Source organism: Myxocyprinus asiaticus, chromosome 45 (genome assembly GCF_019703515.2).
Source record: "Myxocyprinus asiaticus isolate MX2 ecotype Aquarium Trade chromosome 45, UBuf_Myxa_2, whole genome shotgun sequence".
In the NCBI taxonomy this organism is placed as follows: domain Eukaryota; kingdom Metazoa; phylum Chordata; class Actinopteri; order Cypriniformes; family Catostomidae; genus Myxocyprinus; species Myxocyprinus asiaticus.
In genome coordinates, this window is record NC_059388.1 from 12,186,648 (window position 1) to 12,213,854 (window position 27,207).

At 36.7% G+C, this 27,207-nt stretch overlaps 1 protein-coding gene and 1 long non-coding RNA gene across 2 annotated transcripts in view; one reads left to right on the forward strand and one right to left on the reverse strand.

The window, feature by feature from the left end:
• Positions 1–27,207, reverse strand: part of LOC127435393 (neuron navigator 3-like) — a 216,241-nt gene that overhangs the window by 21,152 nt on the left and 167,882 nt on the right. Inside the window, exons 13-29 of the mRNA XM_051688837.1 lie at positions 20,374–20,494; positions 19,987–20,095; positions 19,819–19,902; positions 17,986–18,715; positions 16,589–17,023; positions 15,819–15,860; positions 14,530–14,681; positions 13,500–13,688; positions 12,986–13,038; positions 12,235–12,255; positions 11,669–11,692; positions 11,055–11,078; positions 10,750–10,827; positions 6,475–6,558; positions 5,632–5,743; positions 5,278–5,402; positions 1,173–1,196 (exon numbers count right to left, since the gene is read on the reverse strand). Coding sequence (XP_051544797.1) covers positions 1,173–1,196; positions 5,278–5,402; positions 5,632–5,743; positions 6,475–6,558; positions 10,750–10,827; positions 11,055–11,078; positions 11,669–11,692; positions 12,235–12,255; positions 12,986–13,038; positions 13,500–13,688; positions 14,530–14,681; positions 15,819–15,860; positions 16,589–17,023; positions 17,986–18,715; positions 19,819–19,902; positions 19,987–20,095; positions 20,374–20,494 — 2,407 coding nt within the window. The remainder of the gene's footprint in view (positions 1–1,172; positions 1,197–5,277; positions 5,403–5,631; positions 5,744–6,474; positions 6,559–10,749; positions 10,828–11,054; positions 11,079–11,668; positions 11,693–12,234; positions 12,256–12,985; positions 13,039–13,499; positions 13,689–14,529; positions 14,682–15,818; positions 15,861–16,588; positions 17,024–17,985; positions 18,716–19,818; positions 19,903–19,986; positions 20,096–20,373; positions 20,495–27,207) is intronic.
• LOC127435444 (uncharacterized) overlaps positions 1–27,207 on the forward strand; it is a 39,542-nt gene that overhangs the window by 5,093 nt on the left and 7,242 nt on the right. The window contains exon 2 of the long non-coding RNA XR_007896206.1: positions 5,319–5,397. This is a non-coding gene — a long non-coding RNA (uncharacterized LOC127435444). The remainder of the gene's footprint in view (positions 1–5,318; positions 5,398–27,207) is intronic.

The following is a 27,207-nucleotide window of genomic DNA, read 5'->3' on the forward strand; positions in this document are numbered from 1 at the left end:
TGTCCAAGGTTAAATACAAATTAAGCTCTATTAACAGCATCTATTGCATGTTGTTGGTTACCACAAGAAAATAATTTAAAGTGAAATAAAAAATTAAACAATAATTTTGTGGCATAATTTTGATTACAACAAAATATAATTTTGAACCAACCTTGTTTATATATAAAAGAAAAAAAGAAAGAAAGAAAAAAAAGAACAAAGCACAAACTGTATTAACAGTAAGATAGATACAATGGAAATGAATGTGGTCAGTCAATAAACATGCAAACTGCAAACTGTTTCAAAAGAATAGCCACAACACGTAAACATTGTATGTGTTAACATGATTTAAGTATAACAAAATCGCTCACTAACCTTATCTGTGTAATGTTATATAAAATATTACAACTTTGTTTTGATGACATAATATTGGTAAACCCTGTATTCTGGTAAATGCTGGTATTTCCCAAATTTTATCACATTAAACTTATTTTAACGTATAATGGTTACGTCTTATGGCTATACTTTTAAAATAGTGTGTATTTTAACATTTATGAACAGCAGTTTTTGTTTTTTTTAATATATAAGAGGGACAAAGTCCAAATTATTTACTGTAGTAATCAACATTATGACATAAATGCTGCTGATTGAGATTAACTTGTATTAAACATTAGTTTAAAGTTTTGTAAAAGCAAACAAAACATGCTTCTACAGAAATGCACTTGGCAGTCTGTTAGGCAACTATTGTACACTTGCCTAAAAGACTTCCATTGTAAGTACACATTTTATTTTTTGTAAGTGTAAAAAAAAAAAGAAAATCTGTGGTAATCAGCAGCATGCCACAGGTGCGGTTGACTACTGATATTTCTATAATATCAAAGACATTACATGTTTAGTTGTGTAACTCTGGTAAAGGTTAAAAATAAGATAGTAACATTGATTGCCACTCCACATTTTGATAGGGCATATAATGGCCTGCTCGTGTAATTAATTGTGCAGAACTAATGAAGCAGATTTGTTCATTAATTAACAGCAGACACATTCTGTCAGTCAGAAGATTTGGGGATGCTGGTGGCATGCACACATTTCTTTGGAAATGCTTAGGATGGGGAGTAGGGGGAGGTGGGGGGCAGTTAGGGGGGTATCAGACAGAGTCAAACGGCCGCAGTGATGCGGGAGGTGCAAACACTGACCTGGGCAGGGATGGAATCAGCCACCTGAAGACAGAACACACTCACTGTTACCACTGACTGAAACTGTTCACGTCTGATCCAGAAAATTCAGACAGAGCAGCTCCATTCTCACATCTAATTATTTATTTATTGTTTGCTTGATTAGCTTTGAGTGAGTCATTGTGGGGTTTTGTGAAGAATGGAACTGAATAATTTCACAGGCGTAATAGCTTTAGACAAGAAGTACACCCTGCCTACTTCCTTTGACATTAGTGCACCCAGGCAAGGGACAATACATCTGTGAATACATTATATCTCTGTTCCAAAACCAAGCAGGATGCCTCGCTGCCTACTCATCATGGAACCTCTTAATTGAGCAATTTGGAACACTACATATGTAGCAACTCTGCAAACCACACAAAAAGCCCTATGCATGGGAGACTCAATTTTCAATACAATTTGATGTTAGAATAACCGGTCCTGCTCGACCCGCTTCAAGCGGGATTTGAGCCGGAGTCTCCGGCATGGGAGGCGGGCGCACTAACAAGCAGGCTAAATGCTACAGTCCCTAGTATTGTCGCTAGTGCGCCTCTTGAGGCCAGGGGAGTGAGGTTCACATACTGCACAGCTACATACCAGCTGGCTACTGATACACTCACCCCCCCTAAACCTCACTCCCATCCAGGTCATGGCACCACTATTACCGGTCCTGCTTGACCCGCTCCGAGCAGAATTCGAACCGGGTTCTCCGGCATGGGAGGCAGGCACACTAAAAAGGAGGCTAAAGGCTACAGCCCCTAGCGTCAGTAGCTATTGCGCCTCTTGAGGCCAAAGGAGTGAGGTTTACAAACTGCACAGCTACCTACCAGCTGGCTACTGTTACATTAGCATGTTGCTAAGCTAACGGCATGATACTTTAATAGGCATAAAAATATATAGCACACACAAATATTGGGTAAAATGATACATATTTAAGTAAATTTAACTACTTTTCAGTATGAAATCAAATATGTTTATTTATAATCAACACTGCTCTTGCCTTGTCTGCCATCTTGGATTTTTTTTTTTTTTTTTTCAATGAGCTTCTCAGCACGACTAAGAATTTGACTAAAATAAGTTATCTTAGGAGGCAGAAAAATAAAGTTGCCTTACTTGTTGAACAGACTTTGCATCAGGTGATGACTTAAAATGCTGTCTAGGTAGGAAGCTTATTAAGCTTTGGAACAGAGTGATTTCTGGTCTCAATTACTCTCTTTCTGGCTTGCTTTGCCTCTCTCTTTCACCTTTAAGCAGCATTTCCAGACTGTCCAAGGCCAGTGGACCACACTGCCTCAAATTATGCAGATGAATAATTAATGGCAGCATAAATAAAGAGGTTATTTGAGCTTGGCTTCAGCTCTGCTCTCTTTGCATGTGTTTGGGGCAGCTCGAGGAAACATAATAATTGCTGCACTTGGTGCCAATGTTATTTCTCAAACAGCTGTTTACCTCAAGTGCTCTTGACTTATTGCACACCCTGGATGAGAATAAACAACAGCCCGGTAGCCTTAGGAGATAATAAAGATGTGAAATAACTGCTAGTGAACTATAAAAGCTGGCTAGAATTGAAGTAAAACAAGCACAGTTGCATCTTAATAACATAAATATATCTTAGTAATGACTAAAACTTTAGCAAAAAGGTGTTTTTAATACGTTTATTCCTCAAAGCAAATATTAAAAATAAAATAAATAAATAAATAAATAATGTCATTATTTACTCAGTCTCATGTCATTCCAAACCTGTACAGCTGTATTTCTTATGTGGAACACAACAGGAAAAAATACTGAAGAATGTACTTACCACTCCTTTCCACATCATGAAAACTAATGGGGACTCGGGATGTCGAGCGCCAGAATGACAATAAAAGCAAATCGTACTTTTTTCATAAATGTAGTCCACATGGCAAGATTTTTATTAAATAACAACTTAAAATTTTGGTCTGTTCCTTACACAAAGCTATCGAATGGCTTCAGAAGACTTGAAATATAGCACACAATTCAAATGGAACACTTTTTATGATGCATTGTTTTGTGATTTTGGTCACCATTTACATTCATTATATGGAAAAGAGTGGCTAGTGCATTCTTCAACATTTATCCTTTGTGCTCCACAGAATTTGTTTTAGATTGAACAGGTTTGGAATGACATGAGGCTGAGTAAATGATGACATGTTTTTGGGTAAACTAATCCTTTAAATTACTATAGGGTAAGTCACAGCTCTGAAGAATAGGATGAGGAAGTCTAGGGGTTGTTCAGAGGATAAAGGGGCATTTAAGGGTAAATGGGATGAGCAGGATGTGTGTTTTAAAACAAGCCCCCAGATATGGATCCTCCATACAGGCATGCAGGAGAGTTTGAATGTGTGTTATAGTCACCTTGTGTCCTCTATCCTTGCCCTGGTGGTGTGGTGAGAAAGTGAGAGACAGAGAAAGTGTAAGAGAGGGCATGAAAGAGGGTGAGACAGCCGGAAGGGGGTGAAATGACAGAAATGTTTATGTGTTATGTCTTTTTGACACTCCCTCAGCTGGAAAGGATGATCAGAGTGAGAGAAGATGCCACTACTAGAATGATGACTGAATAGAAAATTACTTTATGGCGAGTAATACAATTTGATAAAAGTAACAAAGGACTTATTCTACAAGTTTTAGCATTTTTATAGCATTTTTTCCCCTGAAATTCACTTATAACATAGTAATTTAGTTTTACATAACAATTTTCACTGTTATAATTAAATGGGCTGTTTTTTCTACTGTACCTTTATGACTTCTATATGTTAGTGATTTCTGATATTATTGGCTTATATTTTCGCTTGTCGAAACGACTAGCAGTTCACACTGTCTTTCATCAGGGCACACCATGTTACTAAATAAAGAGCAGGCGTTAATATATAAACGTGGGCGGTCATATGTTAATTTGCTCAAGGTTGTGATATTATAACCATGACAATTTATGCTTTATGGCCCTTTTAGAAAAGAAAAAATAATAAACTTGGACCATTTCCTGGCTACAGAGCCCCTTAGTGGGGGGCACAATAGTTTTGTGCTCTCTCACATAAAGTTTTGCGTTTCCCTGCAATAGTTTTGTGTTCCCTCACGATAGTTTTTTCCATCCAATACGGAAATTATCCATGTTTTAACTACAGTAACCATAGATCAACTATGGTATTTGTAGAAACCATAACCACAGAATTTACCATGGTTTTCTTACATTAACCATATTTTAACCATGATGTTCATGGTAAAAACATATAGGCCTAATAATACAGGATTTTCAAAACTTTGGAAATACCAAATCATAATATTTCCGCCCAAAAAAATCTCATAAAAAATCAAAAACATGGTTACTACAGTTAAAGAATAGTAACACAACGGTTAATGTGTGGTACAAGTACCCCCCAACCCAAAAAAACAAACAAAATGCCCTTATGAAAATTAACCATGGTTTAACTATAATAAAACTGCAGTAATGATGACTGTAGATACATATATATTTTTTGTAAGAACCATGGTTTTAAACACTGGTACATTTACCGCAAATTTCACACAGTGTTACTATAGTAGAACTCACCACATTTTCAAAATGTTTATGATTTTTATTGCCACAATTATCATGGTTCAAATATGGTTATATATGAACAATAATAAATAATAAATTAAATGTAATTAACTGATTAATCCTACGAATTCGATATTAATCAATTCAAACAGTAAACACAACCAGTACGTTTCTATAGGCATTGATACATAAAATGATGACGTTTAGATGCTGTCAATACGTCAGTATTGTAAGTTTCGGTGTCTATGCAAATGTAAGAGAATGTATGTTTGCTAGAACCAAACTTTACGTAAGAATACATACGAATTCTCATGAGATCACGTTGGAATTCAAACTATTGTGAGGAAATGCAACATTATCAGGATATAAATTACATCACTGTCCTCTAAGGGACTCCTGTAACTGGCAGTAGTTAACAAAAGAAGCTGATTTTAAAATGTTGTGCTCTTTAAACATGGCTGCAGTCATCATTCTAAGTGTGGACAAGCCTTTGGTTGAATGGAGTGTGATAATCCTCATGCAGTGACTCACCCAGCTTTTCTTCTTTTTCTTCTTGTCATCTACATCTTTAGCACTGCCCATGCTGGAGTGACTAGCTGCACTATTAATACTGGACATACTGTCTGACGAGTGCTGTCGACGGATCCGCAGGTCTGCTGCACACACACAAACACACACACATACCCTGTCAGTATGTGACTCTCATGTTTGCATAAAATGTAATTTAGTACATTTTAAAATTACTACTTGAAATAAAATGAACAAAAGTTATGCACTAAAATACTAGGCTGCAGAGATTGTGCTTCATTAACGTGTATGTTATGCGTGTTAATAAATACGAAGCACACAGTGTCATAAGCAAATGTTGGACGATGTGAGCAGCACCTTTATGAACATGATCGGGGCCATTGAGAGCCACTTGAATGGCCGTTTGGGCATCAGTGTTCTGAGTTTTCAGAGCCTCGATGGTCTCTCTCAACTCCGCCAGCTCGGACTCCTACAAGACACACACACACACACGCACACACACACACACACACACACACACACACACACACACACACACATCTGTTTAAATGAAAATATACACATAAGCAACTTTTCCTGCAAAACTATCAGTCATGCAAACCACTGCAAATACAACTAAGTTTTTACATTTTATGGGCGGTTTCGCGGATCAACTCCCTAACCTTTAATATAAGCAAAATACAAAGTGATAATTGCCACTAATTAAAATATCACATGAGTGTTACAACAGAATCACTATTGTGATTTTTTATTTCCCGTTTTTGACCCAACAAACTCATTTGTATGCAAAAAACACAAACACCCTCTCATACTACCAGCTGTCCTATACCGCAGTCAGATGTTTCCTGGCAAAAAGCACATGTGGATAGAAGCGCCCCACTGATCTGAGGAACTGATCATGGGTTGTGGTGATGAAGACCAGCCCCCCTTTTCCACAGACTGCTTAACAGAACCGTAACACAGACTCTGTATATCCAGAGCTCAGGATTGCAGAAAGGTTGAGAGGAGTTTGTTTTAGGGTTTTTGCTTTAATTGAAAGTCTGGGCCATTTTAACAAAGACATCCCTCGTCCCTCTATAATATCTACTGGTTTATTCAAGAGGGATTAACGGCGGCAGGAACTCAGTGGATCTAAGAGAGCACTTTGTGCAAATTAAGGAAGCAGTTTCACATTATATTTGGCAAAATGTGTTTTCCTACCTTTTGCTCTGCTGTCATGGTTAGACTCTGCAAGCGACAGGTCATGTTCGTTAGACTCTTCTCGAACGCCATCACCAGGTGTGCCTGTCAAACCACAGAGTTCAACATAAGACTTCACTTAATACACAGATTAATCAAGAATTGTGGGACAAAACTGTCTCGAAAGCATTAGTCAAACTTTTATTAGGTTATTAGGTTAAAAAAGTTAGATAAATTAGGTAATAAAAGTTCAGTCGCTTAACATCTAGAAAATCTTCATAATGCTATTTCTGCATTATGAAGTATGTATATTGTGCAGTGCAGAATCAAAGAGCTTGATTTAACCTCCTGTTTTCAGTGTGACAAATGACCCAGAAAAATATCAGCAGTGATTTTAAACATACTGTATATGACATACAGTATATCTTGACTGAATAATATTTAGATGTACTCACAAAAGACATTTTTACATGAATTTGGATGGAAAATGCAAAATAACCATTTTTATATCTGAGATGATAACTGGATGACACTTGTTGACATCCTCATTAATAAATTTTTATTTGAAAATGCATTAAAGAGATAGTTCACCCAAAAATTAAAATTCTCCGTTAATTTACTCACCCTCATACCTTCCCAGATGTGTATGACTTTCTTTCTTCTGCTGAACACAAACAAAGATTTTTAGTCCATACAATGCAAGTGAATGTTGGCCAGACATTTGAATGTCCAAACATCAGCATAAAAGTAATCCATAAGATTCCAGTGGTTTAATCCATGTCTTCAGATGTGCTATGATAGGTGTGGGTGAGAAATAGATCAATGTATAAGTTCTTTTATGTCCTTTTTTTACTATAAATCTTCACTTTCACTTTCACACTCTTTCACATTTTATAAGTGTAAGTGTGGAGATTTATAGTAAAAAAGGACTGAAATATTGATCTGTTTCTCACACAAAATGATTGCATCTCTTTAGAAGACATATATTAAACCACTGGAGTCATATTTATTACTTTTAGGCTGTCTTTATGTTATTTTTGGAGCTTCAAAGATCTGGCTGCCATTCAGTTGCATTATATGGACCTACAGAGCTGAGATATTCTTCTAAAAATCTTCACTTGTGCTCAGCAGAAGAAAGAAAGTCATACACATCTGGGATGGCATGAAAGTGTGTAAATGATGATAGAGTTGTCGTTTTTGGGTGAAGTATCCCTTTAAGTTTGCCACACTTGTGTTTTTAATCCACACTAGAATGTCGTTTTCCTCCAACGAAAACAGAGCATTTAAAAAATGCACTCCATTACGACTGTTATGAAACTGTGTTTTCAAATAAAAATTCATTAGCATTGAAATAGTCTTTTAGACCAATTAATTTCCATGACATTTCCATACACTTTTCAGGCGTTTGTGATTACTGGATACACATTTTTTTAATTAATTTAGATTTAATTTGCAAAAGAATCATTTAGACCGACATGAGGACCGTTTCCATTAATTCTTAGAAAAGATAACAATTTAAAAGAACGATTCACTGACAAATGGGACATTACTATGGCTTGCGAGTAAGTTTTACTCTACACAAGAGCAATATCTAGCTTTTTTCAATATCTAGATTCAATATTTTAGAGAAAAGAAAAACTAGAAAAATGTCCATGACTTTTGAGATTTTAATCATTTCCATGACTTTTCCAGGCCTGGAAAACACTATTTTAAAATGTTCTTATATACTAAAATAGCTTCTCAATGACCGTGGGAACCCAGCAATATGTAGTACACAGTGTATACTGTGCAATATAGTAAGTAGTAAATAAACAGTATTTGATTTCGAACACAGTCAACAACTCTGCATTGTATGCAAACTGCATACTTTGCTTTTATCAACACAAACCGTGGGAACCAATACTGCAAGTGCAGCGGATGAAATTCAAATTAACGAGTGCTTTCATCACCATAGTTTAGAGTTACTAGATCTATCTAGTTTTTCCTTCTCTGTATAAACACTTAAAGCATGCTATGGGCATCTGAGCAGCAACCCATATTGTATCTTTTCATATCCACCTAGCCTTAGCCTTACAGACAGTGTGCCTTGGCAACTATGATCTATGCTGCACCACCAAACTGAACAGTGCTGTGAGATTTTCAGCCATCGCTGAGGAATGAGAGCTTTGAAGCATGTTTCACATTTAAGCTACTGCAATAGAGTTCAAAGGAGGTACAATGTCTAAGGCTTGTCTGAACATGAGGCCCCAGGGCTTTGGTGGAGGAGACGTCTCTAACGCTGACCTCAGAAAAGATTTCTGATGTGAGTGAATCCTGAGCCGAACATGGATATGCATATTCTCAAAGAGAAATTAGAACTACCTTCGATTTATACATCAAAACATCTTCCAGCTATAGATATTACGCTGTTTATTATCTAACCTATGACTGGTGGAGTTCTTAAAAGCTGATGCAAGTAAAAGTTAGTGAGCTTGAAGAGGTCAGTACTTTCGTTTGTGGGAAATGGTGTCAGACTAGAGAAAACGTTATTGCATCTATTGCTATTTGCACTTAGTGCCAATAGCTTCTGCCTTAAAAATGGCACAATTGCCAAAAATACATTCTATATGTAATTTTTCCTCATTAAAACAGCTGTATATTTGAATATTTTGAATTTTATTAAACCTTTAGTAGCAAACAGAGGTGCATTCAATATTTACGGAGGCTCTTGGTATATCTGATTTAAAAGATGTGCCAGAAAGTGAAGCCAAGCAAGCACTGATGGGCACAATGCCAAATGCTTGAGTGAATCTAATGGGAGAGCACCTCTATAAACACACTTTTAAGACATGCCCTGCCCTGCCCTGTTTGGCCATCCATTCATATTCCTTCAACAATCTGTCCACACTGAGTCCCTTAGCCCAGTCAAGCACACCTCAAGTGGACAGCACTTCCACAAACCACACACTCAAAAACTCAAAACAGCCACACAGCAGACCAAACAGAATTAATTTTACCTGACAAACTCCTTGCCTCTTATAAAATCTCACTTTACTCATCTCAAGGTGGACATTTCTGACAGTAAAATAATCTTAATCGGTGGTATGCATAAAATGAAGCCACAATTTAAGAATTCCAAACAAAAATGTGTAAGGGGCTGTTCAGACCGAATGCTTTATTACACTGAAAAAAGGTAGATGCTGCAACGAACCCACGTGCATCTTGCGATGCATTTTTAAAAGTCGACGTGGTGCAACGGTCAACGACGGATATCTAGTGCATGTTTACATAGAAAAACAATTGAGAAACATCGTAGATGGACGCAAAAAGATGTTCGTGTGAACAGCCCCATACATGATCAAAAAGTTATCATAAGGGGTTAGTGTGGTTAAGTAAACCTCAATTATACCTATACCTACAAACCTATCTATAGAAACAAAATACGCTACATCTAGGTTTATTTCCCCACCTGTCTGTCATCCGATGTGGTTGCGTCAAAATCCAGAGGTCTTGCAGCTGTGATGACAATATCTGAGCAAACGGACCTTGTCTCTTTGAGCTTTCTTTGCCAGGATAATGATTCAGCTGTGGCCAGAATAGTGAACTAGCTAGAGCACTACCTCTGTTAGCTAGATCTCTTGCACACTACAGAAGTGTACAGCTCTAATACCCACATGCACATTTGAGCCCATGAGGCTGAGGGATTAACCCAGGGGTGGTCGAAAGGTTGTGGGATGAAGAAAAGGAGAAAAGTAGTGAAAACCTGTTTGATTCTTTGAACTTTAGGAGTTATAACCCTATCTTTAAAAGGAAAGCAATGCAGAATGGCCCCCAATGTATACGGACGCTTAAGCCACGCTTAAATTTCAGACCTATCCCCAGAATTAACTTTACTTTCCTTAGTCAGTTTTGCAATTGCTCATTTTTATTGGCTGTATGAAGTGAATTCACACTCTGAATTTGGCAACCGTAAGTCGAAGGTTTTGCTGCTGAAATCAAGTAGGTATAGCTGCAGGTCGGAGATCTCCAAATGGGGGTGGGATCTCCAAAAAGAGGGTGGGGTTCATATGTCTTTGAATTAACTTCATTTTGGGTATTTTCTCAGAAAATACTGATATGTGACTATTTGCTGTTGTTATATTAATTAATATGTGTATCACGTGTATTTGATTACATTTTAAAACAATTGACAGCCCTAATAATAATATAATATAATATAATATAGTATAATATAACATGCTTCAAATAAAAACGCACTAGATGTAATGTGTTTTGATGTGGTTTTGATGTGACTGCTTGTTTTCGTGTCTAACTCACATTGGCCGCCAGCTGAGAGGTCAGGGTTGCCACTTTCTCCTGGGAAGCATCCAGCTCTCGCCGCAGTTTTCTGATTTGCTGTTGGGAAAGAAGCCATTTCTCATTACAAACCTCTATGAGCTGTGCAGTCAAGCAATGGAGAATAAACTGCTTTCATTTCCTCACTTAATAGAAACAAAATAACCTATATATTAATCACTGGCCTCAGGTAAGCACTTTGGTATGTACAGTAAGACTTAGAAATACTTAAGAGTGCTTGCACTTGTATTATAATAGTAGAGAGTATATGTAAAATGGGGAATTACCGTTGTATTTTGCACTGTTTGGCCCTTGATTGAGAAAAGAAGAGTATAATTAACTCTATGTTGCATGTTTGTACGAAATGAAGTAATAACCATAAAACAGGAATGCATTAGTTCTTATCAGTAACAGAGACAACTATACAGTAGCTGTTCATTATATGTTAAGTGTATATGTTAATGTGACAGCATATACATAAGTCTGCATTCTTGGACAAATATGTTAACAGAGAAGAGAGAGATTATGAATATCACACAAACACAAAAGGCAGTGAAATCAAAAGAGAATCAGTGATCAAATAAGAGTCCAAATCAGAGTGAAATTGTGAAATTAGAGATGTGTTTGTCCATGACTGTATGTGTAGTGAAGAGGGAACTGCAGTTACGAACACCATAGGAGTGTCTCTTTAAATAATGCTACATAGGGTTACATTAATGTCACTTATGAAAAGGTTTCAAGCTTGATTTGGGCAAAAATGAGAGAGTGTGTTGTTTGGTTGTCCAATTCTAAAAAGCACCTAATGTTGGACTTTGTGAAAGTGAATCACTGTTTAACCTTTTTTTGATTTTATATATGTTACACAAATTATTAATATAAGCTGGAAACAACATATTCTTACCTCGCAGTGTGCCTTCTCCTCTGTCTGTGGAAGAAAATTAGACATTTAAAGGACAGGAAAGTGACGTCAATACAATATTACCAACTACCCAATGTCTACTTTGTGCACACTTACATTAATAAGAGCTATTGCCTTTTAGATCCAATACAAAGAAAGAATTAAAGGTGAAGTGTGTAATTTTCTGCACCACTTATGTCACCAAACTAATTTTCAAAAATAATGCCTTTTCAAACAGGTTTTCTTGTCTTTTATTGGTAGGAAAAAACAGATAGCACCGCCTCAATCTCATGCCATTGGTTGAGTCCGAAATTAACATGTCGGGATGCTCAAACAAACAGAGCAATGTTTTGATAGCACAAAAATTCACACCTAGCATTATACCAGCTCTTTGCACACAATTAAAGGAAAATCAGAAAGCCATAGGCAATAACCAACAATCTAATTGATTGCATTTGGATTGGACACATCTGTTAGTAACTGATTCGAAGCATAATGTTAGACTGTTAGGATTACATGTGTAACAAGAAGGGGAATACAAACAGGCTTTCTGCAAGACGAGTTATTACCTTGTCTAAAAAGGCCAGCACCTGAAAGTGAGAAAATGTGTGTTCAAACAGTGGCAAAGTCACAATGCTGAGCCACCATGTGCCTCTTAGTGTCATTAATATTCATTCATAACCTTATGTTATGCAGGGATGGTGAATAGTTGAATATATGGTGGATGTTGAGTACTATAGTCCCTCAACTGTGATGACTTCTCACACAAATGATCTTTTGAGGTTATTAGTTTGTCATGCTCAGGCAAATGGAAACAGTTTGTGTGGTGTTACATTCCGAGAGAAGCAGTTAATATTGATGAATTTCCAAGTTTCAGCAGATGGCTTATAATATATAAAAATTATTCAGGCAGAAGAAGATGTGTATCTATTATAGTTTGTAAGGGCAACTGACTGTTAATAGAAAAATACATAACATTTAAGTTTAACGGTCATTATAGTGAACAGAGGAAAAGGAATAACTGCGTGAAATGTATGAGTAAGTAAAGTATTGTCACAATGTTCAAAAGCCTCAAGTTAAAATAAGGCTTGTTGGAATTTAAAACGACAATCCGGTCTCGATCACTTTTGGCCTTTTCATCTGATAGAAACATGCTCTTAAATCTGTTGGAGACTACTTAGGCTTGCCGTTTCTTTGCAAAAATGTAAAATGTGACTGTTGAAAGTATGTTCTAGGTATTTGGTAGGTATTTGGTAGGTATTTGGGTTCTGTTACTTCAGGGCCTTTCTGTGTGTATAACAAAGAGTACATGTCACTCACCGCAGAGTACAAAGACGACGTGCTCGAGACCAGAGACAGAGAGGAGCCATGGACTATAGAGAGAGAAAATAAACAAAACAAAGACAAAAAATATACATGTATTGTTTGCAATGCTAAAAGAAACCAACAATTTTCTAATAGACATAAGCATACTTGCTATGATAACGCAAATTCCGAAAATAATGAAAATATTTTTTCAATTAATTTAAATAATGAATATATTATAATTTATATTATATATATATTATTTGCATTAATATAAATAATAATAATAATAATAATAATAATAATAATAATATAAACATGATATATAACATTAATATAGTTCTTTTAATGTGATATTAAAATATTTCAATATAACAAAGACAAATAATTTCTAATAGATTCAGGCATCAATAGATGCTTAAATAAGATATATCTCTGGTGCCGATGTGTTTGTGTAAACTGCATAGGGTGTATGCACACTATGGTTTTTCCTACATATATACAGTAAAAACACCTATGCAGTGCTGACCTTCATCGGTGCTGTCTCTGAAGGAGTTGGATCGACTCATGCCACGTGGCCGCTCTTCTAGTGAGGTGGCACTGCCGCCCAAAGTGTGCCCCTCCTCGTACAGCTCAAATGAGTCCTGCGCTGGAATACTATTAGACCGGCTCATACTGGTGCCAGGAAGATTGAACTGCGATATACTGGTGGGGCTCACTACAGTCAACACAAATGTCACAATATCACATAAATATATAGAGCTGTCAATCAAATAAAATGTTAATTGAATTAATTACATGGTATGCCTATTAATTAATCAAATTTATTAAATACATTACATTACTGTGGCAGACGAGTATTAAATAGACAAAAAAAAAAGTGACTTTAGAAGTAAATATATTATTTGTTTCCATATTATAGGACATAAGGCTGTCATTGGCCTACAGTCCACAGCAATCCATTTTTCAAGTGAATTCATCACTTTGTCATAGACAGATTTATTATAAGGGCTTTTCTAAGGACGTGTTAATGTACACATGCTTTAGACAGATGCTTTTGGAGCGCCTCACTTTAGTTGTGTCACGTCATAAACACATAATTTTTAAGTCGCTACATCAAGTTAAATGTTGATTGAAACTTAGAAAACCACGTCTTGAGATCCCTGCATTCGGAATTGCACTCCATTTAGCTGTATTTGAACATTTGAAGGTTTATTGTCTATACAGTTGCGCATTGCCTATACAGCTGGAGTTTTGTTCACTGCCCCCTGCTGAAAATAGGTGCTGCTTCAAAATTAAATTGCTTCGATGGTAGAAATATTCCAAAATACAGTCCAGGGAAATTAAATAATTGTGTTAATAATGCATAATTTTTAAAATATAATAATACATAATTATAAATAATTATAAAAAAATTGCACTGAATTATCACATTAAATCAAGCTGCTCTAATAATATATCATATCATATCATATCATATCATGAACAACTTTTTTCAGAGTTCCTCTACTAAAAAAATAAATAAATACATAGATCAGATGTGATGTATGTTAACGTACGGAGGTTTGAATAGTGGTATTTGCCAGCATTAGTGCTTGTTGTGCCCGGTGGTGAAAGTGGACTTCCTGTGTCCTGCAGACCTCCTGTGGAGTGTGAACGTAACCATTCCTTCCCCTCTTCATGTGATGTCTGTCTGGAGGAGGGAGGGTACCTGATTGGGTGGAAAATAGACTTAGAATACAATTCCATGGTAATATATTCCCTTAACGCACTATATCTTCATAATATTTTGAGGCCTTTGGACAATCAAATGCAAGTAGCTTTTAACTGCTTCAAATAATGAGTTTGTATAACTATCAAAATTGAACTTATTAAATTAATGGCTGAGACATGGTGTAAAAAATTATTTGTACAATAAAACAAGCCTACAGTATGTAACTGCCCACACTGTCTCACATTCTATTCTACTGCATTAATAGCTCTAGGAAGTGGGCAGTCTTATCACCGTGCTTGAAGGACAGTTTGTTTAATCCCGTAAAACTGTTAATGGATTTCATGCACGTCTATCAACACAAATGTCTATCACTGCTGACCCTAGTTCAGCCTTAGTATTAAAATGACATTGTGTGACCTATCAAACTATAACAGACTGAATCTCATTGTGATTTAGCTGAAAAGAGACAGTCTTTGCAGTCTTTGCACATTTTCATTGTTTATCTTTCATCACAATTGCAGACTGATTGCTCTTTCATGGTGACTTGGATACAACAGTCTAAAGTAGTTTAAATATTGAGCACTTAGTTCTGTGAATAGCTAATTGCTTGTTAAAACCACTGGGTTTTGTTCTTGCTGTGGTTTAAATGATCAAGCCATGGTGGTCTCTTGCTAAACGTGATAAGAAACAGAAGATTGGTGATCCACACCTTTGTTGACAAGCCACTAATTAGAATAGAAAATACCTTTTTCTTTTAGAAAAGTTGGTTTAGGAATGCTATTACTGGCCCAAGTCAAAAGGTCCCACTTCCAAGTCTCTATGATATTCTGGTCTATAGATATGGCTCAAATGTTTCCTTAAATGCAAATCTATTAGCAATTTCTTAAACAAGCCCAACGATTTAAAGTATCATTCATGTCTGTAGCACAAACCGCGCAGGGTGAATTGCGTGTAAAAGTATAACGCTTAGGGCTAGGAGTTTGTTCAAGTACGACTAATAAACATGTTGTGGTTGAGTTAAAAAGCTACGGATGATAAGAACACAAATGTTTGTTGGTTGTTGAAGGTGAGAACACAAAACACAGTTTATTTATGAAGATCATTAGATGAGATGAATGATGGTTATATTAGTACCTTAATCCTTTTTTGGGCAGAGTATTTCTGTCAAGAGGCATGCTATTAAAACAAAGAAAAGACAGAGACATTTAACTAACAAGACAAATTAAATCTGGATTAAAACCATTGCATGATTGACTGTAAGACTGCAACATCATAAAATAGAGAAAAATGCATTACAGTACAGTGCTTTCATTAACATTCTGTATGTTGAATTTGTATTGTTTTTCTAAAAAAATTTTTATAATACACTACTTCATCATTTCATAATGATAAAGGTTATTTGCTTTATACTACCGGTGGAACCTCAGTGTTTTTCATTAAATATGGTTCTGTGTTCATCCCTCATGCTTTTGCAGCGAGACACTTATAAAAGAGCAAGGCATAGTCAAGACACAACCGCCAAAGACCTCCACCTCTGGGGTCATTCACTACAAATGCGTCCGTCTTTTTCAATGAAAGCATGCGCTAAATGGACGTCTTTGAGCGTTGCGTCATGTCTCACTGTTTATTCAGTGTCTTGTGTAGGGGCGATGCATTTTTTTAGACGCTGTATCCATTTAAAAGGAAATCCAACCATTAAAACACATCTCAAAACACCCATGTTCTGTTCTATTTGTTAGACTGCGTCTGTTTTAGCCCAACAATGTAAGTTATCATCAGTGCTTGACACACATCCAAAGTCAAATGATCATTTTAGCATCTAATGTGCATTTTTATCTTAAATTCGATGAATATTTGAATTTCGAATTTTTATTTGACAGCCTTACTGGATATCCTAGACTCACCCTTCAGATAGGGTTGACTTGACACTGCCTGTGCGGGTGACCTTTGGCCCGTGGTAATGTGGGAGTGGCAGGTCGATGGACTCAGAGCTTGTGTGTAAGCTGGTCATACTGTGGCAGCTCAGGGTGTCTTTACTGCCAGCAGAGGAGCTGCTGAGGTTCGGAGGCCACGGGCGGGCATTAGAGGGCAGAGAGAGGCCTGATGCCGGACTTGAAGCCGGGGAGTCTGTGCCTAGGTCAGGTGTTTTGCCATATAGTGGGCTGCTGCCTCCGCTCTGCCCACCCATGCTGCCCAGACTACCTGTTCCTGAGGAGGGCGAGTCAAGGCTGGCCTGTCGTGCCAGTGTGCCATGAGGGCTGCCCAGTGCTGATGGGCATTTACCAGAGTCAGGGGTGCCAGGTGAACTGGGTTTACTGCTGGCCTTACTGCCAAACAACCTGTATGGAAAGAAAAAAGACTGATGGTAAAGTATGTCAGAGTGACTATTATTGCCAGTCAGTTTTTAATAATCAAATGCATCTTATGACTGACCCTCTGCCTTGTCATTTCTTCCCAGTTAACATGCTACAATATGTTTTGATTGCATCACACAGCATTTTCACTGACAGAAATAAAATCACTGATTGAAACGTTGCTCATTCGTAAAACTATTCTTGCCAAATTGTTGCCTTAGACTAAAAGCAACAATTTATGTACAAATGGTTTTATGAACAATTAATGTAGAAAAATTTATTCAGCTTGTGTTGCTTGAATGAGGTCCATTGGATGTAAACATAACTATGCAACCACACTTAAAACATAGTTCACTTCACTTCAGTGTACAATGTACTAACAGCCCATTCCCACCAGGTGGCATCATGACCCTCCTCTGTTTTGGCTCTGGCTGTTAAATGTTATTTAAATTACATTCCCACTTCATTCATCGTAGCATTTGAAGGCTGTTGATGAGATTTTGGACGGTCTAATGGGGGTTGGGAAAGATGAGTGACTCAGGACAAAGGCAGAAAACTATAGCTATGACTAAAACAATAAGCTTTGTAATCCATCACCAGATTTGCTTAAAAAAAAAAAAAACAGACAGCCAAAGCTGCCCATCGCTCATTGGCGGATCACATCAGCAGCCAGCCTTAGGCAGCTCACTTACAACATAACATACTTATGGAGGAAACATCTCGGAACGTTCCCTCAACGGTGGCCAAGAGGTCAGGACATCTCATGAGTCAGCCAAACCACAAAAAGCAATTGTTCTTTCTTACTGTCAGCCTCTGTCCATTTGTCTAAGTCTAACTGTCTACTTTACTTTCATATTTTACTCTTATCTCTGCTTATGTGTCATCTATGTCTAACTCATCTTATCCTCCTCTTACTCCACTTCCTTTATTCTGTACAAGTCGGTTACCTGCGGAATGTGGGGGATGCGATGTCTGGATATTTGGAGCCTGGCTGTCTGAGTCCAGATTGGGTGGAAGTGGGACTGGATTTGGGGGAGGTGGACAGCCCCGTTCCCTCTTGATCGGACCCCGCCACTTTTTCCTTATCCGTCTGGTTGATGGTGACGGGACTAGAGCGTCCCGACCCTACTTTACCAGTGTCTCTTCTCTTTGTGCTGTTTGTGGTTGCTCCAACTCCTCCACTTCCTCCTGCAGACTTTCCGCTTACATTTGAGTCAATACTGCTGGAACTGGAACGATGCCCACTGCGGCCCACTACACTGCTACCCCCGCTAGATGACTTTGCCGGTCTGGGCAAGGAGCGGTACTGGAGGGGAACCTTTGAGCCGCCACAGCCTAACAAGACAACGTCATCTTGGTGTTGAGCACCGTCAAGACTCGTCTTCCGCCCATTGCCGACACTAGTGCCCTTCCCGATACCTGCAGACTTAGGTACCTTGCCTAAAGTCGCAGAGCCACTGGCCAGAGTGGCCCCGCTGGCTGTGATAAGGGCCCCTGCTGGCCCTGGGATCTTCTTAAAGCTGAAAGAGCTGGTGGTTGGTGGCCGTCCGATGCCTGAGGGTGGCTTCTTCCCCTCATCTCCACTGCTCTTACCCGCATCCGATGGTGAGCGCTGGATGCTGGGACTCTTAGACGAGGCCTTGCCCTTCTCGGATGCCTTGGCATCATCTGTTTTGCCTGTTAGTGCAAAATTTTTAGTTATGGCACAGGTACAGCGGGCATAAACAGCTTCCTACTCAATCATTCAGTACTGCAGGCCAGTTTTGGCAAACTTATTTGCAAATAATTTCAACACCCAATCAATCATCACCAATACAATGCGAAGCTGGAATGCCAAACACTGTTGTGCTCTAGCCAACGACACATTTTTGCACAACTCAGCTAAATAGCAGTTACAGTACTCTCAGCCAAAGTTACTTGTTCCTGTTGAGTGACCCAAAATAGTATCTAAACAGAGATTCAGATGTAAAGGTTGGCAGAGATGAGGAAAAGATAAACAGCCCCTTAAAGCTAGCAAAAGGCTTCTTAAGTTTTATCTTTTAGGTTTTTCCTTATCTTTAGTATTTAAAGCCGCTGTAAGCATGTTTATTTATTTATTTCATTTTTAAATGTCCCTACTACCTGACAGATACACTACCGGTCAAAAGTTTTGAAACACTTGACTGAAATGTTTCACATGATCTTAAAAATCTTTTGATCTCAAGGCGTATGTTTAAATGTTTGAAATTAGTTTTGTAGACAAAAATATGATTGTGCCACCATATTAATTTATTTCATTATAAAACTAACATTTAATTTAAAATAAAAACGTTTTTGAAATTGATGACTTGGACCAAATAATAAAGAAAAGCAGCCAATAAGTGCCCAACATAGATGGGAACTCCTTCAATACTGTTTAAAAAGCATCCCAGGGTGATACCTCAAGAAGTTGGTTGAGAAAATGTCAAGAGTACATGTCTGCAAATTCTAGGCAAAGGGTGACTACTTTGAAGATGCTAAAATATAACGGTTTTGATATATTTTGGATTTTGTTTAGTCACAACATAATTCCAGTAGTCCCATTTATGTTATTGCATAGTTTTGATGACTTTACTATTATTCTAAAATGAAAAATATATATATCTTTATATAATAAAGAATGAGTAAGTGTTTCAAAACTTTTGAATTTAAAAACAAAAAGAGTGGTAGAACAGGCAGACTAAAATATCTTTATCATTTCAATTTAAGTGTGCTGAAAATGTATGGTGGAGTCAGTATATTATTGTATAAAGGGTTGTTACCTGGTGTTTTGAGGGAGGTGGATGTGCTTTTGGTCCGTGGTGGCGTGATGCCAACCTGGGCACTCATGCCTCTCCTCCAGGAACCTGTTTGGGACATGGGCAAACCTATTTTCTGGCCAACATCATCACCCTGACATGATGCGGAAGAGGATGAAGTCTTCCATTTACCGGAAGGGTCTATCCCTGGTTCCATCTCTTCATCCACCTTCTTCAGATCTTCAGCACCAGCCCAGCTACTGCCATCCTGCTCAGTGTGTCTGTGTGCGTCTTTATGTGACTGTGAATCACACAGGCAGAGAGTATGGCACACAAAAACAGAGTAATCTCACACACACATTCCATCTTACAGATGGCCAAACTTTTCTTACTAGCCAAAGCAAAATGCCCAAAACTCTCAGTCTGTTCAATCTGCTGCAGCCTACTGACAGACTGCTGATACAAAGCTATTTATAAAAGTGTGTGTATGTGTGTGTGTGTGTGTGTGTGTGTGTGTGTGTGTGTGTGTGTGTGTTTGGCGCAAGAGGAAACAAAATTAAGATGCGAGTGTATATGTACCTGTGCTGCTTTGCTCTTGCGCGGTGAAATGCCGGAATAGGAGGATGGATTCAGATCGTCAGTCCCAATATTGTCTAAAGTGTCACTCAAACCACTGCTGACAGAACTACTGTCATCCCAACTGTAGAGGGAGAGAGAGAGAGAGAGAGAGAGAGAGAGAGAGAGAGTTAGAATTGTTAGGTGTTTTATTTTTATTTTTTATTTTTTCTATTATTTTAATTATTTTAAGTTTCTAGGGCAGTACTGCAACTAATGCCCAGGGACTACAGTTGAAATTTAGCCTCAAGCTACAGTAATACTGTTACAACATATGTATTGTCAATTAAATTTAATTAAAAATAAATAAAATAAATAAATAAAGTTTATTAGTACACGCAACTTCACATTTACATCCATTGTTTTCATATAACGTAACTATAATTACAGTCTCATTCTTTATGAAGCATACAACTGTTGCATAATGCGTACTTTTTCAAGCACTATTTTAATTAGTATGCATCATTCACTTTATACAGCACAGTATGCAGCTAGCTGTATGCTAGTATTCCATTTTGAAAATAATGAAACATTTTGATTAACATGCAAGTACTGTATGTTGTCACATGGCCTCAATGCATGCATGTTTAATTCCACGAGTTGCGTCTAGTTATCATTTTAGAAACACAAATGTTTATTTTGAATTTTAAAAATATAAAAGGTAACACTTTACAATAAGTTTGTATTCTTTAATATTAGTTAACTACATTAGTTAACATAAACTAACAATAAACAATACTTTTACAGTATACATCTTGGTTATGTTAATTTCCACACATACTAATACATTTTGTTTTGTTTTTAAAGTTGTATATGTTAATATTTATTAATGCATTATCAGCTAACATAAACTAACAATATATTTCATTGCATGTATTTTCATAAATTAAACATGAATAAATTCTGTAAAAATATTGATCATTGTTAGTTCATGATACCTAATGCATTTACTAATTCTACCAAATACAAACGTATTGTAAAGTGTTACACTTTAAAATGTCTAAAACATGTAAAAACAAACTCTTGGCAGTCCAACCAAACAATTAGTGCAGTAAAGATTTTAAAAATGGATATTATTTCCGATTCATTTGTCACACTGTAAACAGAAGTCCTTGGACATTATTTGGCCCATTTATGAAGATTATATTTTCCCTATGCAGATTACTCCATGAGTAGTAGCAGCTTTATTTGGTTTGGGGTTTTGCCCCAGTCCACCTTCTGGAAATATTTCGAGATATTTCGTCTTCCCAAGGTTAGCAAAACATGTACACAGGCAGCCAAAAGTTTGGAATAATGTACAGATTTTGCTCTTATGGAAAGAAATTGGTACTTTTATCCACCGAAGTGGCATTCAACTGATCACAATGTACAGTTAGGACATTAATAACGTGAAAAAGTACTATTACAATTTGAAAAAAATATTCAGAACTTCTTAAACTACTTCAAAGAGTTCTCATCAAAAAAATCCTCCATGTGCAGCAATGACAGCTTTGCAGATTCTTGACATTCTAGATGTCACTTGTCCAGATACTCAGGTGACATTTCACCCCACACTTCCTGTAGCACTTGCCATAGATGTGTCTGTCTTGTCGGGCAATTCTCACACACCTTACAGTCTATCTGATCCCACAAAAGCTCATTGGGGTTAAGATCCATAACACTCTTTTCCAATTATCTGCTGTCCAATGTTTGTGTTTCTTTGCGCACTCTAACCTTTTCTTTTTGGTTTTCTGTTTCAAAAGTGGCTTTTTCTTTGCAATTCTTCCCATAAAGCCTGCACCCCTGAGTCTTCTCTTTACTGTTGTACATGAAACTGGTGTTGAGCGGGTAGAATTCAATGAAGCTGTCAGCTGAGGACATGTGAGGCGTCTATTTCTCAAACTAGAGACTCTGATGTACTTATCCTCTTGTTTAGTTGTACATCTGGTCTTCTACATCTCTTTCTGTCCTTGTTAGAGCCAGTTGTCCTTTGTCTTTGAAGACTGTAGTGTACACCTTTGTATGAAATCTTCAGTTTTTTTTGGAAATTTCAAGAATTGTATAGCCTTCATTCTTCAAAACAATGACTGACTGACCAGTTTCTAGAGAAAACTGTTTCTTTTTTGCCATTTTTGACCTAATATTGACCTTCAGACATGCCAGTCTATTGCATACTGTGGCAACTCAAAAACAAACACAAAGACAATGTTAAGCTTCATTTAACGAACCAAATAGCTTTCAGTAGTGTTTGACATAATGGCAAGTGATTTTCTAGTATCAAATTAGCAATTTAGCATGATTACTCAATGATAAAGTGTTGGAGTGATGGCTGCTGGAAATGGGGCCTGACTAGATTTGATAAAAAATATTTTTTTTCAAAGTGATGGTGCTGTTTTTTTACATCAGTAATGTCCTGACTATACTTTGTGATCAGATGAATGCCACTTTGGTGAATCAAAATACCAATTTCCTTCCGAAACAACAAAATCTGTACATTATTCCAAACTTTTGGCTGCCAGTGGACATACATATCCTTGGCACACTCCATCTCCCACCAATTCTCTTTATTCAGCAGACAAACATCAGGCCTAAGAAATTAATTCCATGCAGCTTCCTTCATATTTCAATGCCTACTATCCTTGACTCACTGTCACCATCTTATTCATATTAATTTGCTTAATTAATCCACTCCGAGGCTTTGCCACTTCATTTCTCATTAACACACTATTGGCTATTGACTATATTTTTCTTCCTACAGACATTACGTGCTCATTTCTCTCTAGACTGTGACCAGACTGTGTCTTTTTAATGAAGGGTGTTAAACAGTGGCTTTGACACATTTAAATTTTCTAAACACATTTTAATAAACACGTTTTTGTTCTATTAGACCAAATACATCATATGCTGATATCCATTTCTCATATTTTCTCCCTGCCTCTCTCTGGTGTTGCTAAGCAAACGAACCCTGTTTGATCACATGCATGCTTGAATATGTCCACATGTTTAATTTACACTTGAGATCTGAACATAGGGATTTGTAATGAACTAAATTTACAGCTATAATGTTGAGAAACCCATTAAGGCTAGACAAAGTGACAGATCCTCGCATTAACCGACATCTTCAGACATAATATTAGTGACCACTGAAATATTCAAACCTATCTTCAGTTCAATTATCCGTACTGATTCTATGTAAGATTCTGACCAATGCATGTAGAACAGATTCAAAATTAAATATATTCACATCTACCTGGGATCTGCAGTCCAGAAAGTTTGTTCTTCTTCTTGAAATGTTTGAAGAGCAAGTACATATTCTCTCTTGACTTTTATAATGTATGCAGGACAGAAAAACTTTGAGAGGCTGAAAGTGACTTAATAATTGTGAGAGAACCCGCAGGGCACTTAACACCAGTGTGTGGGTGTTTCTAAAGATTGCAGCGTTAGAAAGAGGCTCTGTTTGTGTGCAGATGTGTGCAATCACTCTAAAAATATAGCTTATTGATTTTTAAGCATTGTTATTTCTCTCTTATTTAACTCCAGGAGCAGCTGATGCATTTTGTTTGAGCTCGGAATCCAGTACTGTTACACAACAATGTAAATTAAAGATATGAGTCACAGAGCATATGAGCTTGAGGTGAGGAACTTTAAAGACTTTTTATAAAACAGATCTAAAATCTTATGAGCCACATTTAATATCACTGTTAAAAAATAATAGAACATAAATTGAATCTATACCACTGTGCCAAACAGCTACGCATCATTAAACGGCCTACATTTTGGCTAACAAATGATATTATTCAACCTAGTCTCATAGAATGAACGTTACTTTAACTAAATTTTTGCAAACTGAGTTTTATGTGCCACTTTCTACATTTTGCTGTAGTTTCCTGGTGAAATTAGCACTACAGGCACTGCAACAACTGTGCGTTTTATTCACTTTCACAAAAATCACGGGAACTATGGCTGTTTATGACTTTATAAACACTTATGTTTTGCTCTGTTACTAACACACTGCTATGTTACTATATCAGAACACTTTAACACATCGTTTGAAAAACTATAAATTTGAACACTTGTATTACAGGCTCACCTACATTTACACACTTATTCCAGTGTGATTAGCTTGTGTGGTAGCTCACCTGATGGAGACCATGCCTCGAGCCCAGCCAAGGACACTCAATAAGAAAGTGAAAGCAAAGCGAAAGTGCCATAGCAGCAACACAAAATGACGTGGTTGCTTCAGTAAATGTGCTTTTCACATCAAATTTGCTTTTAAAACACTTTTGTTTAGGTTTAGTTGTTGGTTAAGTGTAAGGATGTCCATTTTGTTTACCTCTCATTTATCTTTTTGAACACTATCGGTTAGGTTTAGGTTAACATTTTAGGTTAGGGAGGTATATTTGATGCATTAAAACATCCATCTAATATTCACCTTAAAAACTCGCTTTTGGTGCCCACTGCTGGACGTTTCACCGGGAAACTGTAGCCAAACGTGTAATGAAGCACGTAAGTTTAGTTTGCAAACACTTTGCCACTGTCACGTAAATTTCATGCGATCAGACTGATATTATTTAAGGAAAATAAATGTGTTTTGTTGAATATCTTTATTATTAATACTTAAAAACTACAATGATAATAAATACTTACAAATTTAAAACTATTAAACTACTTAAATGTATTATTTATTCAAATTTTGCACCTTTTATCATTTTGCTGTTGCCGCCATTTTTGTTTCATGTTATACAAAACAACACCCCTTAACTGTGGTGAAATTATTGTAATGCATTACCACTTGTGGTATTGCTCAACTTTTTTTTTTTTTTTTTTTTATAGCTAACAATTTTTTGAAGGAAACATCCTGTCTACTACATGTTCAACACCTTTCTCATATCAAATTACAAGAAGAAATTGCAGTTTTGATTGAAAACCCCCTATATTTGAAGTGAATGATTTGATCAAAACTGTTTAGAAGCATTCTGATGTCTTTCTCCTGATATGCACATAATGCACCATCAGAATCCTTACTGAAACAATTATCCTTCATTATTTTGCTCTAGACCTTATCAACAATAATTCCCATGCCAGACCTATCTTATTCACCATACTTTATTCATAAACTATTAAGCTAAGAATAGGAAAAGTTTTCAGAGAATAATTAAGGACATTTTATTCTGTCATGTAAGGCAGCAAATCCTATTGAACTAAATTAATAATACTAATGTCAACTATGAAATAAATTTAAATGTAATGATAACATTAGCAGTGGTTTTCCTTGTCAGATCTACATTACTAGCAATGAATGTGCAACACTTGTTCCTCAAGAGAGAAATAACTGCAGTATTCAGAGGCTTTTTACACATTAGTATCTAATGCTTTAACACCTGGGTTGATTTATTGACTTGTTGGTGAAATGATGTGCTCCCATGGGTTCAGATGAGTTTAAAATAAAGCTTAACACTGCAAGTGGAAGTGCAAAGTATTGCAACAGACCACCTATACAAATCAATAACTACCAAACTCAACTCAATTTCAGTTGACGATATCCCCTAATATGCACTTTGCTGATACCTGAACTGTAGCTGAAAGCTTTGTAATGTGTTCTGCCTTCTCTGCATTTGCAGCTAACTGCCCTTGCAGAAAGATACAGTAAACATCTGAGACTGTCAGTGGTACTTAGGTTTAGGTGGGCATCCTTTGCCAGTGGGGCACTTTTTGGCAAGGGCTTGTTAGTTAGGGTCACCTTGAAAGTCTAGTAATGCGATGTCCCCGCTGAGTGCACCCACTGCTTTGAAAATGACATCAGCAGAAAGAGAGCATGGTCACTGTTATACAGCCAGAATTATGACTCAGCCTACATTTCTCAGGGCTTTACAGGAAGGATGCAGATTGGCAATAGTTTGTCTAATTTTACATACAAAAAAGTGGATGTTATAAAGATGTTCAGCTTTATAAGAGTTTGTCCATTCCATGTATGCACCCTGTCATGTCAAATATCTTTGCATCTTAGGGGCATAGGCAGCATTCCAAATATTTATTCCAAGTAATATTTGGTACAATGAGCTTTTATCAGCCTCTATTGCAGTTTGAGCCATTTCTAATCTAATATAAAATCATTGTGAAATCCTTTTGTGTAAAATATTTCAATTGAATTCACTAATCCACTACAATAAATTAATATTAGAATAGTAGGATATGATAGTACCTTTAAAATTACATCAACATGAACTAATATTTAATCTGATTTATAAATTTTTGTCACAAGCTCCTGTTACTTTCTGACCTTATTGCTTTCCATAATGCATATGGCTAATGTTTGAACAATTTAGCTGCTTAAATGCTTCTTTTTCAAGTCCTTATCTTTAGGAGCAGCTGCTCTCTTCTTGTGCCAATTCACAAATGGAAATCCACCTTAAATAGCAATTAATGTTTTAAGTAGTGAATAATTACATCAGCATTTTGCTTTTGAAACCGAAATTGGTCACAGAAGTTGATTCACCAAAACAGTAGAAGTCATGGGGAAACTGTCAGAGTATTATCTATGGTGGTCCATTGTTCTTAAGAAATGTAATGCCCTACAGCTTTCTTTGCAATTGACTTTTAGAAGACGGTACATTTTATTTCACACTACATATATATATATATAAAGTTTAAAAGTATTCTTCCAGCACAAAAGAACTGTATTTTATATCTTTATGAAAAGTATGCATAATGAAACTATTTTAGTGTTAAAGTTAACATGAAACACACATTTTTTACACATTCCCTAGTCTCATTGCACATGATTATTTAGTGCACATTATTCCAAAGGAGAAAAAAGTG